At 35.5% G+C, this 20,486-nt stretch overlaps 2 protein-coding genes and 2 pseudogenes across 2 annotated transcripts; 2 read left to right on the plus strand and 2 right to left on the minus strand.

The window, feature by feature from the left end:
* The first annotated feature begins 1,481 nt into the window (after positions 1-1,481).
* LOC125878240 (uncharacterized) lies at positions 1,482-2,045 on the plus strand (annotated as a pseudogene).
* A 1,172-nt stretch (positions 2,046-3,217) lies between these two features.
* LOC125843128 (uncharacterized) lies at positions 3,218-7,330 on the minus strand (annotated as a pseudogene).
* A 2,465-nt stretch (positions 7,331-9,795) lies between these two features.
* Positions 9,796-12,312, plus strand: LOC125843291 (pentatricopeptide repeat-containing protein At5g46580, chloroplastic). The gene has a single exon (XM_049522514.1). The coding sequence runs from the start codon at positions 9,904-9,906 to the stop codon at positions 12,037-12,039; it is 2,136 nt and encodes a 711-aa protein (XP_049378471.1). The 5' UTR covers positions 9,796-9,903; the 3' UTR covers positions 12,040-12,312.
* Positions 12,210-18,769, minus strand: LOC125843290 (protein phosphatase 2C 29-like). The gene is made up of 4 exons (XM_049522513.1): positions 16,757-18,769; positions 14,632-14,745; positions 14,030-14,294; positions 12,210-12,873 (listed from the first exon to the last, which is right to left on the minus strand). Exons 1-4 carry the CDS (start codon positions 18,647-18,649, stop codon positions 12,749-12,751), a joined length of 2,397 nt encoding a protein of 798 aa, XP_049378470.1. The 5' UTR covers positions 18,650-18,769; the 3' UTR covers positions 12,210-12,748.
* Between the last annotated feature and the right edge of the window lie 1,717 nt (positions 18,770-20,486).

Consider the following 20,486-nt stretch of genomic DNA (forward strand, 5'->3'; position numbering starts at 1 on the left):
ATGGGATCCTAGCAACAAATATACTAATTACGTGGCAGATGGTGTGTTGATAAATACGGAATCAAACTTTGCCACCCTCGTTTCTATAATTGCTACTCAATTGTCAATAGACACATCAACAAGTAAAGTTGAAATTAGATATAAAATTGATGAAAGGTCTCCTCCAATTCAAATTCATAATGATATGGGGGTAAAAGTATATGTTGAAACCAAAAAGGAACATCGAGATATGGCAAAATACCCTTTGTGTGTCACAACAACTGAACCAATCAACTTGGAGACTAATTCTACACTCATTCCACTATTATGTTCAGACACTTCAGAAGATATGAGGGTTATACACAATTCATACTTCTCTAATACATTTAATGGTATTGGTGAGGCAATAGGGTTAATTGGCTTTGGATCATGTGAAGAAGTTGATGAGCTAGAAGAATTAGCACCAGACATCATTGTTAATCCCAATCACTCTTTATTTGAGAAAGATCANAATTAGCACCAGGCATCATTGTTAATCCCAATCACTTTTTATTTGAGAAAGATCAAGTGTATAAGAATAAATATGTCCTCACTAGTGCACTAAAAAGACATTCCATTCTTAAGCATTTTCAATTCAAGACAACAAGATCAAGCTCAATCAGGTAAGACCTAAATTCAAGTCACTTTAAATTATTGATTGTATATTAATTTTTTTTCAACAACTATTCGATACAGTGCTTAGGTGAAAACTGTAGTTGGAGTTTACGAGCTTCAAGCTTGAACAAATCTCAAATGTTCAAGATTAGAGAATTTGAAAGTGAACACACATGTTTGTTGCTACATAATTCATTATCGGAAAGGCAAGCAACTAAGAGTGTTGTTGGGAGTATTATTGTCGGTAAATGTGCTGAACCAGATATTATTTACACACCAAAAGATATACAACGTGACATGTTAGTTGAATATGGTGTGCGACTCACATATATGCAAGCATGGAAAGCTAAAGAAGCAGCTCTTGAATTAGTCCGGGGTGATCCAATTCAATCATATGCAAAGTTGCCAAGCTACTTTCACATACTAGAGGCAACTTACCCTGGTTCCCATATAAGATTGCACAAATCAGAGGATGACCGTTTTCTATATGCGTTTGTAGCTTTGTTCACCTCGATAAAAGGATAGGAATATTGTAGACCAATTGTAGTTGTTGATGGAACTTTCTTAAAAGAAGCATACAAAGTGACACTACTAACCGCTAATACCTTAGATGTAGCAGGTGAGACTTTCGAATATGATACTATTATTTTCTATATTGAATTTCTGAACTATGAATTACAAAATGAATTATAATTGCAGTAAAAATGTTTTAAAATTGTATTGAACAAATTGTACATGGTGCAAGGAGTATACTACCACTTGCTTATGCCATTGTTGATTCAGAGAATGATGCATCTTGGATGTGATTTTTTGAGCAATTCAGAGACGCATTCGGTCAAAGATTAGAGATGTGTATCGTTTCCGATAGGCATACAAGCATTATTAAGGCAACTTCGAGAGTCTATGATGAAGTACCTCATTTTGCATGTATGTGACACTTACTGCAAAACATAATGAAAAACTTCAGAAAAAGTCAACAAAGGGTAACTGAGTTGTTCTACTCTATGGCAAAATCATACACCATGACAGAATTTAATCAATGTATGACAATAGTTGAGAAAATAGATAAGAGGATCAAAGATTACTTGCTGAACATTGGATACAACAAATGGTCGCATGTGCATGCTGAAGTAAACAGAACTTGGATAATGACGTCAAATATAGCAGAATCAGTCAATTCAAGAACAAGACATGTCAAAGTTCTTACAGTCTTACACCTCTTGGAATTCATGAGACAGTTTGTCCAGAAATGAAATAACAATAACAGATCAAAGGCGACATTTTCAGGTTTTCACCTTGGGAAAAAGTATGAAAATATATTGCGGCGCAATAAAACTGCATCAAAGAAATTAAGGGTATGCTTGGTCTGTAAATTATTTTTGCTAATATTTTTTCTTCTGATTCATATCTAACATCTCTCTTGATTATATTTTTTTCTTTTCATAGGTTATAGAGACAAATAAATATATGTATACGGTACTTGATGGTATTATACAATTCACAGTTTGTCTTCACCAACGTACATGCACATGTGGGAGATTTTAATTGGATGAGTTGCCATGTCCACATGCTTTGGCTGTTTTAACAATAAAGCACACTGCTTATGAGAAATATTGCTCTGATTACTATACAAGAAAAAATTTATTGCTGACATAGCAGTTTCAAATGGATCCCCTGCCAGATGAAAGCACATGGAACACACCAACACATGTTCTTGAAGAGGTTGTACTTCCACCTCATGGAAAGAGACCTCTGGAAAGACCAAAAAATAAAAGACATACACAACTCAGAGAAGATGGATTCAAGAAGGCGAAAATTACATGCAGCAATTGTGGACAACAAGATCACAACAGGAAGACTTGCAAAAATGTTTGGCCTTATGATCAAGAATAAGAATAAGAAATAAAATTTGTTTTACCATGATTTTCTTGGTTAATTCATAATAGATTCAAGTTTAATTCAATCTATAGAACACTCTCTCGTCGTTTCCTTAGTTATTTGTTTCAATTTTTTTCTTCATTCACTCTTCTAATTCAAGTTTAATACATTGTAATATACTTTTAATACAAGTTTAATTCATTTTTGCAGTCTGTTGGTTGATTTGTTATGATTTGACGACTTGTTTAAATTTTTTCTTAATTCACTTTTCTGATTGATTTTCTTGGTTAATTCATAATAGATTCAAGTTTAATTCAATCTATAAAACACTCTCTCGTTGTTTCCTTAGTTATTTGTTTCAATTTTTTTCTTAATTCAACTTTAATACATTGTAATACACTTTAACTATTGTTTACCTCGATGCTTAGTTTCCTTATTGCTGTTGAATCTCTATTGAAACACCCAAATACGAATTGGTACAATCTACACCTAATTACGAGATTCGCAAATACCCAAATACGAAAAAAAGAAACATCTTTCGTGCAAGCAAGTACCATTGCATGCCAGCACATATTTGTTCAATAAAAGCTAAGCAATCAGAAAGTGAAGAATAGACCAATATAGTTTTTCATTGTCATACTGACTACAAACTGTTTTAACACCATATAGTTTTCACAGTCATACTAACTAATATAACTATATTTTTTTATCTTTCCGATCTTTCGTTTTCACTTTGAAGGTCACTCGCTTGCTTTCTTCTTGCATATTCCCATAATATAGCTCCAAATCTCTTTCGGAGAATGTCTGCCTTTACTTGTTAATTTAGAATATGTTGGCCATTACTTACAAACTACGCAAATGCAGCAACGAAAACTCCACAGTCCCTAAAAAAATCAATATAAAATTATTATCAAAATATCTACTTAATACAAAAAAAGAATACCTATTTGATAATACTTATAGCGAGTCATCTTGTTGTCTAGGAACACCTTTAGTTATGAAATGAAACTCAATTTTCTCGAACTCATCTATCCCACTGTATTTCGGTGTTGCCTTCAATTCAGGACGCTTATCATAGAACTTGACCACAGTCAGGTAATATGGTAAAACAATTGAAAGCATCTCAACAATATTTTTAACCTCAAAATTCACCCCACCCCTTGCCGGAAATGAATCATATACCTCCAAAGACCTTTGCACAATATCAAACACGACAAGAATCCAATGACAACCCTCTTTAATGTTTAGTGGAAAAAGAATATAATCCACTTTATCCCATGAAGTGCTTGCCAACAAACGATGTCCACATATATACCGGGCAATATCATCAGAATCTTTTACTTTATAGTTCTTCTTATTCTCATGAGCATCACAAAGTTGAAAGAAAGAAGTAGTAATTTTCGTCTTGAACACACAATCAGTAGTCATAAATCGAACATTACTGTTGACTTCATATTTTCCTTTCTTTCTTAGATAATAGAAAATGACATCAATATGCTGCAAAAAATTAGAATTGAACTGTAAAAAAGAAATAGTCTCAAGAAACAAACATTCAATTAACCTCAAGAAACTCAGTAAGTGATATTGCAACACACAAGATTCACAAAATTCTCACAAGATTCAATTAGTCTCCAAGAAGTTGTCAGTTAGTAAGTGTCAACCACTTATATATAAAATGTTGGGAAAGATAAACACGTGGATAGTAAGACGTTATCTTACACAAGGAGACTACAATTGGTGTAATGTGTTCTAACCTCTATCCAAGCATTCTGGTCACAAATATAATACAGAATCTGAAACACATCAGCACCTATTCAGTCTAATGTGATTTGGCATAAATTATTGAACTAGCTATCCATCAATAGGAACAGCTAGCACAGGATACACTGAATAGCTGGAGTGGGCTACAATGCATGCGACAAGTAAAGCAATAGAAACTTAAGTGTATAAAATGACACAAGCAGTAGCAATAATCTACTTCATATGGCAGGAGAGAAATTACAGAATTTTTCAACCCAAGGAACACAAAGGTGCTCACTAGACAAATCATTCAGGAAATTCAACAGCAGAGGTAGTATGACTCCTAGAATGGCAAGCGTTATGAATAACAAATATTGACGTCCAATTAAACTTTATACAACTAACCTCATCACACCATTCTTGTCCAGAATGTGCCAATTTGAAAAACCAGTGTCTTTCTGCTACATTACAAATACCTAATTCAAATGCTGGACTGATAACATTAAGAGCATCTGTATAAGGTTTCTTTCCCCTATCAAAACATAAAAAAATTACAACATAAATACTCAGAAACGGGACAGCAACAAATAAAAAAGAGGTAACTAAGGAAACTAAAGAAGAGTGAATTAAGAAACTTGTATCTATTGTGAATTAGAGGTAACGAGAGAGTTCTATAGATTGAATTAAACTTGTATCTATTATGAATTATGTAAGTTATTCAACAGTAACAAATTAACCAGCAAACTTCAAAATGAATTACCTCTTCTTTGTACCCATATAAAGCCACTTAATGAATGAATCGATCAAATCTGATTCATTATCTCCTCCAGTTGCATATGAAAAAGGATGTTTTGTCTCAAAAAACTGACGTGTTACACATAAAGTTCCTCCAGATTCGAAATGTTGTGTGTAGGGAGATGTTATTAACTTTCCTGGATTTTTCTTTCTGCCACGTTTCTTCGGTGTCACTTTCTTTTTGTTTTGATCAACAGGGGCTCTTTTCTTTAGATAAGATTCTTCGGTCTTATTGATCTGAGAAAGATCTTCATCAAGAAAAATAAAATCATCAAGAGTATGCAAAGGTTTTTGACAATCCTCTGTTGCATCTGCATACAATAGACATATTGATTAATTTACAGTCAACAGATGCAACACTTATTTATGTTGGCTTTGTTGACTACATTACCATAAGGTTGCGCCCCAACTGTATTCACATCAGCAACCTCTTGGACTGTAAGCAAAGTAAATATTTTAATAATGTTATTAAAATAAAATGAAAGAAGTTTATTTGAAGTGAAGAAAATTAATACCATTTATATCAGCAACAACCTCTGACAAAACTTTTTCAATAGCAATTCCTGCAACATCTTCCTCTGTACATAACAAAAACATTTAAAATAAGATAGTTGAATTAACATATATGAAATATGTAATATATTTGTATAAAACCCTTCATTACCTATTTTACTTGATACTCTTTCAAAATTTTCAACGTCAGCAAATCTAACTGAAGCTTTAAGCACTTGAGATTCTTCATTTTGATTTGATCTCATAACATGAGCATCGTGACCTCTTGATTCATTTACAGATGCATTAACATAGGGAGAGAATGTTGTATATGTAATTAACACATATTATAAGAAAAACATATTAAAAGTATATTATGACTATAACAGAAATGTATTGAAAATATAAAGAAACCTCCATTGAAATCTAATCCACCCGAAAACGTCTCGCCAGCCTGCTTCTTAGATGGTTCCCTGACTTCTCTGATAACAGAGCTGCTGCCACCATTCTTAGCAAACAACAAAGAAATATCCTCCAATAATTGTTTGTTAGAATTCACCACAAATTCTTTGATTTCATTAAATCCTAAATCAATCTTCTCTTCAAGTGCTTTGTTATTTTCATTCACCTAGTAGATATTAAACCATAACACAAAAATTAAAAATATAAAAGTTCTGGAAAAAAAAAGCCTAAAGTCAAGTTTGTATATACCTTTACAAGTTCTTTTCTCAATTCAATGACTTCATTGGTCAACATGTCTAGACCATGACTTGATTCTTTAGGCTCCAATTTCAAAATCTCAGCATTGTAATCACGAGGTTCAGGAAGCCTGCATTTAGATACTTCATCTTCACTAGCAACTATGTTCTCAAACTGAAAATCCAAATAAACAAAATAAAAATAGATATAGTAACTTGAGTAGAATTAAACAATGTCATAAAATGTATTAACTTTGTACAAATACCTTATTTTTTGTAGGCATGAAGAGACATTTCTCAATATATTTTTGCCATGGACTTTCGGCAATTGTCTTCCAATTCAAGATTCTTGGAATTGAGTTAGCAACCCGAATGGCTATATCTTCATCAACTTTTGAACAACACTCAAAAATCCAAATTTGAAGAGCAAGAGGCAAGCCACCCAATCTATAGTATTTATGGGTTGACTTAAGCTCATGTCTCACAGAATCAGATAACTTTTTGTAGACATCTAAACCCCACGGATATGAATTGAATTGTCCACTTTCCACAAGGTAAAAGTCTCTATTAGTAATTTGGTATTCGTTGTCCTCATATGAAAATAAAAAATCATTAATGAAGAAGAGAACAACCAATAAAACAGTTGAGTCATCATCTAGGAATTTTTTAGCTAGAAACAAGGCACGTAGATGACTCTTTGCAACAGTGATTTTTTCCGGAAAATAACTACTCAACAAACTACATTTAGAATCAGGAACAGTGATAGGAGTGCCATCACTAACACAATTTAAGCCGGTAACTATTCCAAATTCTCTAAGACCAAAAAACAACTTTTTGTTATTTATTTCAATAGCAAACACATTATCTGGTGTGTGTTTTAACTCTCTATTTATAAGGCAATGAATAACTTGTAGTTGTGTGCTCGCTTTTGGAAGGTCAAGAAAGTAACCAAAACATGTATTCCTGAACAACTCAAGTTGTTTATCAGATAAAGATAGTTTGATTTGGTCGATGACACTATGATTAGTGTAAGATGACCACCTACTCGAAATATACACAACATCCGGATGTTTCCAGAATTTACGATCCCGCATATGTATTAAACATGAATTAAAAATGTGTTACTACATACTAAAGTTGAATTAAAGATGAATTTCACATACTATGTATCAAAGCAAGGTAGTAATCAGTTGAATTAAAGATGAATTACACCGATGACCACTTCTGGTTCCAAAATCCAAACCCAGAACTTATCAACTTCAACACAAGCAGCCTAAACAATGATCTAGTTGTCATACACTTAAAGCTCTATTTTATATCGAAAAACCAACTTCCAAAGCAATTTAAACCTACATTTCCACTTTATCCATTGGAACAAAACATTCGAGTGCGGGAGAAAAGATCAGATAGAACATGAAACAATGTTACTCCAAAATATATGATGTGTCCTCTCATTTACACATCTTTTCACACGAACAAGTGTTACCAGCTATTTGACAAACTCCCACTAATTCTAGACAAAACAATGGACAAAGAGGAGATATTTTTCAATTAAGTAAAACATAAATGTCAAATTCAAAGTGACTGCTAGCTTCCTGCTATAGCACTGCTCTTCATTGGAAGAGTATTCAAGACACTAGGACACTAAATCCCAAACTAGTTAGGGTCAGCACTGAGAATCCTATTTATCCCTCCCCTTTATTTAGGTGACCCTTTTAATCAAACAAATGTAAAACCTGCTCTATTCACTTCCTGCCATTTCTTCAGATGACAATCCCTTAAACCTGAGATATAAAGCTACTAATAGCTAGCACTGCAACACTATGCATCCTAACTTGATATCTCACATTCATATTTGAGTGTTTAAAACAAATTGTATTACTACATACTAAAGTTGAATTAAAGGTGAATTCCACATACTAGATCTCAAAATCAAGGCAGTAATCAGTATACAATCATTCCTAAAACAACAACTAACTAGGAAAAATACTATCACATACCGGATATCTACTCTCTGGTAGAATGACATTTTGAGGCAATCGATTTCGAGTTTTTGCATCCTTCACTGGCTTCTTCTTCTCCGGCCCATCTTTATTTTTCAATTTTTTTGACTGAACTTGAGGAGGTAAATCATCAAAATCGTCATCACAGTCCACGATTTTCTTCGACGTAGATGCTAAATCAACGCATCTTTTTTTCGATTTCTTCACATTGTTCACCTCTTTAACTCGTTTTTTACCTTTGTTCTGCTTCTTGTTCTGCTCCTCCTTGTTCTGCTCACCCTTGTTTTGCTCACCCGATTCTTGTCAGATTCCCAAACTAAAATTGGGACAGTCATTAACTTCATCAGTAGGAGATGAAACTTGACCCCTCATTCGACTCCTTCTATAAACTTTCTGATTCGAAGTACCAACATCACTAAGTATCCGCGGACTTCTTCTAGGCGATTTTCGTGCTCCTCCTTCTTCTTCCATTAGAATTCTGTGCTGAAAGATGGGGAAGAAAGAACAACAAAACCCTAAAATTTTCGGACAGAAGAGTAGAAAGAAAAGAGAGAGAGGATATGAGCGAATGGGCAACACTTCGCTTGCTTTAGTTTAAAAATTACATGAAAAGTACAAATTTGTTTTAAAATTGTTTTAAGTAACTATTGCTAAAAGTTGACAAAAATGGTAATAAATTAAAAGTATACTTAAAAATGGTAATTATTAAATAAAAGGCCTTCACTTATGTAATTTTTCCTTTTATTTATTATTTAAAAGATCCAATAGGGAAAAAACTTGCCCGCACCTGGTGTATACACCAAATTAATGCAATTTCCATTATTACATGATTTAATAAAGTAAAACACATATTAATTAATTATGATTAAGTAAAATGAACTATAAATTTAAATGCATGGCATGCATGTACTGACTTGATGTATACACCCAGTGCATGTAAGTTTTACCTATCCAGTAGGGGTTTAGCCTTTTTAGAGATTTTACCAAGAATGAGAAAATAGTCTTTTAACTATATATTTATCGAATTTAGTCTTTTAACTATTCAAAATGTTATCAAGTTTGGTCTCTTAACTAAACATTTACCGTTTTTTGTCTCTTAACTGTACACTTACCGATTTTAGTTCTTTGAGTATTCAAAAACTTATCAAGTTTGATTTTTGTCTATTTTTCATACAAATAGCTTAGGTTAATATTAATGGAACTCATGTCTCCGTAAAATTATATATTTAACCCATTTTTCTAATTGTTTCTCTCTTCTCTATTTTTTCTTCAAATTACTTTTATTAAAAGAACCCTATCCTAATTTTATTCAATGGAGAATAAAATTATGCTAATGACATGAATATGCTATTTTCCCTTCTTTAGCGGTTAACGGTTCATAATCAATGTGGATTTTTTAGATTTTTCTTTATTTTTCATAGAAAAGAAAGTAAAGCCCAATAGAAAAACTACTTGGTCCATTTGCAAATTCACCTATCAGCCCATTTAGTATTAGAAATCCAAATTTTAATTTTCTTGAAAAGATCTAAGTAGGGTTTTTGCCCTTTTTAGGGGTTTTACCAAGACTCAACTAATCACTGAAAATTCAGATAAGGTGTCAAAATATCCACAAAATTTCTTATAGATGTATTTTCATTGAAGTTCCAAATCCAAACTCTTTGGCAATGGCTGCAAAATTCTCTACTGGTTTAGACATCCATTGCAGCATACCTTACACTTCAGACACAAAGCTTCTTTATGGTTCATCTTCTTCTTCCACCAAATCATCAAGATTGTCCCTGAAAAGATTCACTATTCTTTGCAATTCCACTTCAAAATCTCCAAAACCAAATCTTGATTTAGATTCTTCAAGAAAAAAACCCTCTCTTTCTGAACAACTAAAGCCACTTTCCAACACCATTCTTGATGACCCACCAAACCAAGCAAGAATTCTTTCTAAGCCAAAGTCAACTTGGGTAAACCCCACAAGGCCTAAACCTTCTGTTTTGTCTTTACAGAGGCAGAAAAGGTCTTCTTACTCTTACAATCCTCAAATTAGAGACCTTAAGAATTTTGCTAGGAGGTTAAGTGAGTCTCATTTCTCTGATGATGCTTTCTTGGCTGTTCTTGAAGATATCCCACATCCACCCACTAGAGATAATGCTTTGTTGGTGCTTAATAGTTTGAGGCCATGGCAAAAGACTATTTTTTTCTTCAATTGGATCAAGACTAGGAATTTGTTTCCTCTTGAAACTATCTTTTATAATGTTGCTATGAAGTCTTTGAGGTTTGGGAGGCAGTTTCAGCAGATTGAGGAATTAGCTTTTGAGATGATTGAAAGTGGGGTTGAGCTGGATAACATTACTTATTCTACTATTATTACTTGTGCTAAAAGGTGTAATCTTTTTGATAAGGCAGTGGAGTGGTTTGAGAGGATGTATAAGACTGGTTTGATGCCTGATGAAGTTACTTATTCTGCTGTTTTGGATGTGTATGCTCAGTTGGGGAAGGTTGAGGAGGTGATGAGCTTGTATGAGAGAGGGAGGGCTAGTGGATGGACTCCAGACCCTGTTGCTTTTGCTGTGTTGGCTAAAGTGTTTGGTGCAGCTGGGGATTATGATGGTATTAGGTTTGTGTTGCAAGAAATGAAGGCACTTGAAGTGCAGCCTAATTTGGTTGTGTATAATACATTGTTAGAGGCAATGGGTAAGGCTGGGAAGCCTGGTTTGGCAAGGAGCCTGTTTGAGGAAATGGTGGATTCAGGGCTTACCCCGGATGCGAAGACGTTAACAGCATTGATCAAGATTTATGGGAAGGCAAGGTGGGCTAGAGATGCTTTGGATCTTTGGGAAAGAATGAAGTCTAATGGATGGCCTATGGACTTCATTTTGTACAATACATTGTTGAGTATGTGTGCAGATCTTGGGTTGGAGGAAGAGGCCGAGACGTTGTTTCATGATATGAGGAAGTCGGATAATTGTAGACTTGATAGCTGGAGCTATACAGCAATGCTGAACATATATGGAAGCGTAGGAAATGCAGAGAAAGCTATGGCTTTGTTTGAGGAAATGTCTAGAGTAGGTATCGAGCTTAACGTTATGGGATGCACTTGTTTGGTTCAGTGCTTTGGTAGAGCACAGAGGATAGATGATTTGGTTAAGGTGTTTGAAGTCTCAGTACAAAGAGGAGTCAAGCCAGATGACAGACTTTGTGGATGCTTACTCTCAGTTGTGTCCTATTGCAAGGGCGACGACGCAGATAAGGTCCTTGCTTGTCTACAACAAGCTAACCCAAGATTGGTAACCTTTGTCAAGATGTTAGAAGATGAGAGCACTAGCTATGACATTGTGAAAGAAGAGTTCAGGTCCATACTGACTAATACATCAGATGATGCTAGAAGGCCCTTCTGTAATTGTCTAATTGATATATGCAGAAAGAGAAATCTCGCAGAGAGGGCTCACGAGCTTCTGTACTTGGGAACTGTATATGGACTATACCCAGGTTTACATACTAAGACACCAGAAGAATGGCGATTGAACGTACGAGCACTATCTGTTGGTGCAGCTCAAACTGCATTTGAAGAATGGATGAGAACACTAGCTAAGATTGTGCAGAGTGAAGAGCCCTTGCCTGAAGTGTTATCAGCAAACACAGGAGCTGGTACTCACAAGTTCTCACAGGGTTTGGCAAATGCCTTTGCTTCTCATGTGGAGAAGCTTGCTGCTCCTTTCAAACAGAGTGAAGAGAAGGCCGGTTTCTTCATCGCGACTCGTGAAGATGTAGTGTCATGGGTCCAATCAAAGGCAGCTGCAACTGCATAAATCATATTTTTTTTACTTAGGATTATGCCTTTAATTAAACTTGATTGATCATTGATGTACTTTGGGTAAACTGAATAATTATGATAAAGTACTCAAGTTATATGCATAAAGATATCTAAGTGTTTCTTTTGCCAATGCCCCATTTGTAAGATGAACTTTTACACAAGGAGGATATAAACAACATTTCTCTCTTCTGTAAGTGGAAATCCACCTCCAAAATACATAGATTCTCTCGCCTAAAGCTCTGTAACTAAACCACCAACCTGATTACAAACATTTCTTTGGGCTCTAAAAAAGTAGAGATGAGGGGGGACAAAAAAAGAAGAAAAAAGAAAATGAACTTGAATGAATGAAAGTATCCTCTATGCAAAATCTAGAAAAGAAAATAAATAAAAAGATCCTGTTTCTTTCTTCTACATAAGTTCTCTACTTTCAGTGTAGCGAATGCGCTACACTGAGCCTTCCCCGATATGTAGCACTAGTTTAGGCTGTTTGTCAAGAGGATAAGCAGACCACTGTGTGCATATGTTGACTTCAAATGATCCTCAAAACTCCAATCCTGGTGATCCGGGGGAACCACCATGGCTCCTCAAGAAACTGGGAGATTACCCAGCTTCCCCACTTATCCAAGATCTCAACTCAGGATCAAAACGGCAGCAGCATTACACATGGATATCATTGCTGCACAGATGCCACCAGTTGTAAAAACTCAGAGGTATTTCCCTGACGACTTCCAAATTCTTCCTTCAAGAGATATCACCATAACAGTAACATCATCATGGTACTTCCTGCGGTCTCCTTGAGGGATATCCAGCAATTCATGCAATTCCATTCCTGCAGACGAAATTAAATCTGCTTGAGAACAGGTATCTGGCATGTCATAACCAGAAAAAAAAAAATCATATAGAAGGTCCACCATAAGATAACCATGAAACCAAGGTTCTCCATATTTAAAATAGACTTCTTTTTATTGGTTATAAAATCCTACAAGTAGAATGAAGCTGCCAAGAATACTATTGTGAAAAACGGAGCCTAAGAAAAATATTAGTCTTCATATTCTAGTCATACACTCATACAAAGCGCTTAGATAAGCATGTCATTGATCGTGTCCCAGAAACCCAAGAGTGCACACAGTTGATATGTGAAAGATGACTAAGATCACAACCATAGCATGCCCGTGAAAATAACTGCACTTAACTTACAACGATGCAACATATTCAAAACATGCATTTTTAAAAAAAAGACAAGGATGAAGGAAATTTCTAACAGAATGCTCCGTGAGCAGGGAGCATGCATTCTTTTTTAACCAAAAAAAAATGCAGAGGAGAAGAGAATTCTAAACAACTGCATAGCAAACACAGTCACAAAAGCCAATATAATACTCAAGCTTCTTAAATTTCCAAAAACAGCTAGACAATTCGCAGCAGAAGGAAAGGAAGGATAAAATCAATTAGTGTACTAATAACACAAAACCAAGAATATAGTTTACTTGATCCCTTGTAATCACTAACAATCAGTTTTAAAGAAGAAAAAATCAAACTCTTTTTTATAGCAAAAACAGGCCCAACAACGCTTCCTTAAAACTAAAGAACTGAGTTGCAAACTTATCATTTTGAACACTTCAGAAAACGCAACCTAAAAGACCAGTACACAACTGCAAAAGTTGCAGAATGCAAGTGCAAAGGAAAAGGATAGAACTTCCCAGGCCTGAAATTGATTTATTTCTAACTATGCCTGGACTATTTAGCAGAAGATATGAGTTTTGGCTTTTCTCCATGGGGTAAGGAGCAAAAATTGATGCAGCGAGTTGTCTATGAGAACCAAAAATTATGAGACTGCATTGGCAGATAAAATTCTCATAGCAAAAACTCCAGTGGCTCAGAAATATATAAACATCACAACCTCCAATGCATAGCAAGGTCGCAAAATTACCAAAACGAAAGGCTAGTTTACCTCTACCCCCAACAGGAAGACTAGATAGAAAACTTACCAGCTTTCTTGGCTGCACGGAACAAAAGCTCCTCAATCAGGTGTTGAGCAGGATCCCCATCTGGAAATTTCTCCATGAAATTCTCAACATGAGAGACCACCTCCTCATTGCTCAAGTCTTGGTATAAGCCATCAGAGGAGAGCACCAAAAACTGATCCCCTGGACAGAGTCTATGGTGGCGCAATGAAGGTGTACAAGAAACATAAGGAGCATTGCCAATGTACACATTCCGAAACATTTCTAGCAATACATCGTTGAATTTAGGCTGCACGAACATATATTCAAAATGTTAGGGGGACTAGCAACAAAAATGTTTTAAAATGTATGTATGTAGCTCTTCAATTGTGCATCCAAAGAAGTACATCAAATATGCAACAAATCATTCAAGTCCCCACATTAAAATGCAGTCAAAAAATAGAAAGATATGTATCATACAGAACACAGGACAAATGAATGTAGTTGCACAAGATGGCAATATGTCAAAGAGGGAATTCTGTATCCAAGTTTAAGCAAAAATGAGACTCCAAACTGTGAAATTTGATGCAAAGGAGAAGATTTTGGGATTAGGCACCAGAATGAAGAATGAGAAGTGAAAGACCAACCTGTTTGAGGAAGCCTGCACCAAAGGCACGAGTGACCTTCAAACGACCTTTTACCCGACCATTGACAATGCAATTGCTGTCATCTGGGTGCTCACTCTTAATTCTAATAACTTCCTGAAATTATCAGAGAAAGATATCAATTTAAGAACCAGTTCTTGTTAAAATATAAGAAGAACAACATATGCTATAAGCAATAGCAAGTAATATTATAGTAAACAGCATAAGAAGACTAGTTTCATCATTAATGTCTTGTAACCATAAAATATACATAGCACAACAAAGTCGAACAAAAAACATACACATCATAGCAGGCAGGTAAAGGGAGAAGTCACCACACTCACTTTTAAATATATGTGAAGAATACTAGGAAAGGTAGCCTGAAGAACCAGACTCTATAAAAGCATACCATCCTGCTCCCTATCTGCAAACCTTGTATGCTGTATTAATAACTTAGCAGGATCAGCATGCAAGCCAACTTTCACGTGATTGCATCAACAGGTCTATTCATCTGTGTACACTGTACAACAGATGAGGACTTCCCAGGGCGTAACCCATTCTAGTACTAATCTCGCTCAAGCACAACTATTGTACAACAGATGCTCTCTAATTAAGTCGCACAAACACATGCTGGTTTTCTTGAACAGGAGTTCTCCTTTTAGTCCTTTAGACTCTTTTTTAGTAGCTTTTAAGTTTTCATATTAGTTAATTTGTATTGTTCCACAAGTAGATCAGTAGAGATTCACCATAAAATTGTTTGTAAAACTTGAAGGTACATTCTGCAAACTGCTTCAATTCCAGATAAAGGACTAATTTCTATAATTTAAGGCAACAATAAACCCTGAAGCAGAGCCCTTGTAGTTCACTATGGCCGTCCCTTAAGAGCTGCAGAGACTAAAGCTAATTTACACTGCTTTCAAGCCATCACAAATAATTCATTAAATTTAAATTAGTGTTTTATCTTCAGACTCGAAGGATAAAAAGTTGATTAAAAACCTAAATCCAAAACTATGCTCTCAATGTTATTGCTTAAATCAGCAGAAAGACATAGCCGTACTGCTTTGAAGTAAATTGCCGGTAGTAGAGATTATATCAGTAAACGCACAAATGAAACTTGACCCAATTTGTAATTCGCAAGAGGGTATCTAGACTTCTTGTTCAGCATTTAACATGGTCAATGTACACATACTGGTTAATTTTCCAGCTTCCCTAATCCTTTGTCTTCTTCCTAGTATGACAACTAGGCATTAGCTGGTCTCAAAATGCAAAGTACTGGCTTCTTTAACATCAATTTATTATCATTAGAATGACAAAAATAAAAAAGCAGCACATGAAAAGAAACCACCCTAGTTATGCAGGCAATTCAGACCAACTATAAGCATCAGATTAAAAAAGTTCCCCTACATTGACACCAAGCAAGTTGTTCTAGCCATATAAAACTGGACACTCATATTCACGTAATCTAAGATCGCAGAAATAGTCGCTAGTAATGGTCATCTCAGAGTCAAGGTGATCTAAACTCCGATTGATGGTCACTGGATGTAATTTATAACAAGTGGTACAGCCATCATCTTTGAGATAAGTGACTATAAATGTGGTTTATGATAACTAGTTCATTAAACAATCTGCTGAGTTGGTATGCTACAACTTCAAATTGATCATCACTTGATTCAGTTTATAACAAGTGGTATGGCTAATATCTTAGAGGCAAGTGGGATAGATGTGGTTTACAATAACTAATTCATTAAACAATCTGTTGAGGTGGTTAGCAGAAACTTTAACTAATTGGAAAAGAAAAGTGAATAGCACTTGAAGAAGAAGTCAACAGAAGTCTTTATCAGATGGGTATACCAGCAAACCTTCCTAACATTTAAGAGTTGAATACACTTAGATCAAGAATTAGTGACCAACAAGATAACAAAAAGGCAGACAGATGCATAATATATCACTACAGTTGCAACTTCAAGACAAACCAGCCTTCAAAGTTCCTATTTGGAAACATATCCAAGTGAAATTGTATCGCCACTACATTAAATCAACCAACTTTCTTCAAAAGACAACTGCACATTAAATCTCAGACATTTAATCAAGCATCATAAGTAACTGACAAGGGACTACGGAACCTTACTTCTTCAATATTTGTGCTGTGATCAGTGGATAATTGCAATGCAGTCAGCTTCATACCCTGAACAGGTGCCTCATTTGTCACCTTATTCTCCTCATTGCAGGCACTTGTTGTTTCTTCAACAATGCCCTCAGCAGTCAACCCGCCATTACGTGGACCTTTGGATTCTGAAGTAGAACTAACCTCCTCAGGCTCATATTTTGCCACAATAGCACGACTATCTCCTACGTTCATTACATACACATCTTCATCTCTCATTAAAGCAACCAACAAACAAGACCCCATAAGTGCTAGCTCCGGATATCGATCAAGAACTCTATCTGTCATATCCAAGTACGCTAACTCAGTAACTTCAAGAGCCCTGGACATTGCCCTTAAAACCAACTCATGATCAACTGGACCCGTCTTTCGCCTCTTCTCATTTCTACTAGTCCTTTCCTCCTCAACTCTATTCTCCTCCTCTTCAACTTTCTCCTTAGCTTCCAATCCAAATTTCCATGGGAATAATTTCTTACTCTCTTTGTGCTTACTTAACAATCCATGTTTCAATTTCGACAACAGCAACGACCTCCTATTCACTGCTGAACCAGCATTATTTACACTTAATGCATCGTCTACTGAAAATGCAAATCTATCTGAACCCGAAAGATCAAGCCCATCTTCTGGATCCTCTTCTGCTAAAAATTCCCACAATCTCCTCCTCCTAACTTCTATCTCCCCTGACTCAAAAGTCACCTTCTTTGACGGCCTTCTATCCACCTGCTGCAAATTCACCTCACTTTCACCTTCTTCTACTCCATCAACCCCGATATTAGTTGCCCCCGGTACTAAATTAGAATCAGGTATGCTAGAATTCGCAGCAATCACTTCGCTTTCTGAACTTGGATTTGCCCCTTCTGGATTACTAGTATCTTCACTATCCCAAAATAAACCCTCCAATTCTTTATACATAGCTTTGTATAGATTACTCATCAAAAACTCCGGGGCATCAGGGCCATTAAAACCATCATAAATTCCAACAAATAGCCATCCATGCTCTTCCGATACAACCACATGCACACGATCCTCCCCCGCTTTACCCAATGCCCATTGAACATTGGATTCGCTGCCCATATCCGAATCATGTGTACAGTCCCCGGCGGCGGGAATGTCCTTTCTGCCGCTGACAAAGTTTCTCACCGGTACTACCCACGGCCGTTTCTTCTCGGAGAAATTCCTGTAGAAGGCTTTTTTAATTCCCGAAATGCCCTTTTTCCTCCTCTTTTTGACATAAACTCCACCCAGTGGAGCAGAGAACGGAACCCGGTTACCTCCGCCGCCGCCGTCTGAACCGGCGGTAGCATCAAGCGGTCCAGATAGTGCCCCACGTTCGATCGGACCAGACATGAAAAAGGCCCTCTCCATTGGACCGGACGGTTCACCGCTAACTCCGCCTCGAGGTACCGGCTGAAGCGGCAAAGCACTAAACGACGACGTACTCTCGAAACCATTTACAACACTGCCCCTAACATTATTACCGCCATTAAAACCCACAAGACCACCACCAGCATCATTTCCAGTGGCATCATCGTAAAAATTGTCAAGTTGAAGGACAGTTCTGGGAGTAGAAGTGTTAGCACTGACAGAAGCTCCAGAAATGGCACGAAACCCAGTTTCCGATGGACCAAGCTGCCTCGACCTCAGAGGAGCTGGTTCGTCAAACCGTAACGACTGAGAAGGTGAAACAAATCGATCTGAGTGAGTGGGAGATACAAACCTCGCAGATGACCTCACATAACAGAAGGAATGGCCGAGGGTTTCATCAAGCGGTTCACCGGCGGTGAAGATCACCTCCGTTTCACCCCGGTTCACCGCCGGGTTAAAACACGGAAACAGCTGCGAAAACCCTCCTCCCATCACATTCGATTCATTTCCCCTCCCCCCACCCCCGAAACTCTATACACACAAATTTATCAATATCTGTCAAGTGTTTCAAACTTTCACAACCGATATTCCAACCCCAGAAACCAAAAAGAAAAAAAAATCTAACCAGACAAAAAAAAAAACCTGGGTTTTGTAGAACTAGCTAAAGGGTACAAGAATTGTTTAAGTTTTTCGGTTTTGGTTTTTGAAAGAGAGAGATATATAGTGAGAGAAAATGAGGTTTAGAGAGAGAAAGAAAGAGTGGAGTAGTTTTTTTTTTGTACTACTGTTTTTGCGGGCTGATGAAGTTAAAAAGGAATATAATTTGAAAAAAAAAGACCAAAAAAAGAAAAGAAGATGAAGACACCTATGTTTTATTCGTGGCGGAATCAGAATTTTCGTAACACTTTTATAGAAAAGTATTGAACATGAACTTGACATAAATTATTAATTTCATCCCTGAATTATTGACATTCTTAAAAATAACTTTCTAGTTGATGAACTAAACTTAGATATATCTCACAAACTCTTGTAGGAGCATAAAAAATTTCATAAAAAATCGAGAAAAATATTGAAAATTCTCTTAAAATTGATGAGAATTTAAAAGTGATAAGGTTGTCAATAGTTTAAGAATAAAATTAATAATTCATGCAAATTTAAAAATGTTTTCAATATTTTTATCTACTCTATAATTATTTATCGCAATAATTTGAACAAACCTCTTGATCTTACCTAACTCCGCCTCGATGATCCTACTAGACCAAAAAAATGAGAATAGAGGGCTATATTTTACGTTTCTTATTTTTTATTAGGAAAAAGTTAGATGTGACCTGGCAAATGGAATCCACGTAGGCAGCCAGGTGGGAAATTTAAGGTGAAATGACGGTAAGGGGTATGTGAAAATGGAAGAATAACGGATGTAGACAGGAGAAGGTGTGAGTTTAAAGAAAGGAGGAGTAGGGTCAAGGTGGGGAATTGAGAGACATTTATGGAGTGCTTTTGTCTTTATCGTTGTTTTTTGGGTGACTGAATCTGACTATTGGTTTTTCTTTTGTATTTTTTTGTTTTATAAAAATAATAAAATCTCAAAGGTCAAGTCCAAATTCATACTGTTTTTAGTCGATATCATCTATGTAAAATTAAACAATGAGTTGTACTCATACTCTTAATGACTATTTTACCCTTTTTAGATTTTTCTTAATCATTTTTAGTACGTAATTTTTTATCGTAGATTTTGGATTAAATTGTAAAAATTTGTCTCGGGATTTTTAAAATTTAATTAGAGAGTTTTTTTTATATAAAATATAAATTTATGGTTATAAAAAAAATGATGATTTATAAATCATTGAAACTAGTACTTTAATTAAAGATTACAAGTAATTCAACTTTTAGAAATACGAGGAATATTACAAAATTAAGATAAAGAGAATTAATTATTCAAATACTACTAAAACAAATGTTTGCTTGGGGGTTTGTATAATATTGGGAAGCCCCACCAAGGACTTTAGGGAATAGTAGTCAAACAAACACTCTTTAATTAATAGTAATTTTATAGACCAACATATTTTTTATTTATTTTTATTTAAATATAAATGAAAAGAAAAGGCAAAGTTTGCATGTGAAGGCGGGAAAAAAGGGTAATGAATTAGAAGAAATATTTTTTATTTTGTTTTGTTTTGTTTTAATCAAAAAAATAAAATAAAATGTGTGCAGAGAAAGTCAAATGAGTTTGTTGGTAGCAAGGAATTTCTTTAAGAGGGAAAAAGGACAAGGCAGCATCTTATTGTCACAAGCTCTGTGTGAACCAAAATTTTGTTAAATTTGGAAGCTA

This window comes from Solanum stenotomum, chromosome 10 (genome assembly GCF_019186545.1).
Source record: "Solanum stenotomum isolate F172 chromosome 10, ASM1918654v1, whole genome shotgun sequence".
Lineage (NCBI taxonomy): Eukaryota > Viridiplantae > Streptophyta > Magnoliopsida > Solanales > Solanaceae > Solanum > Solanum stenotomum.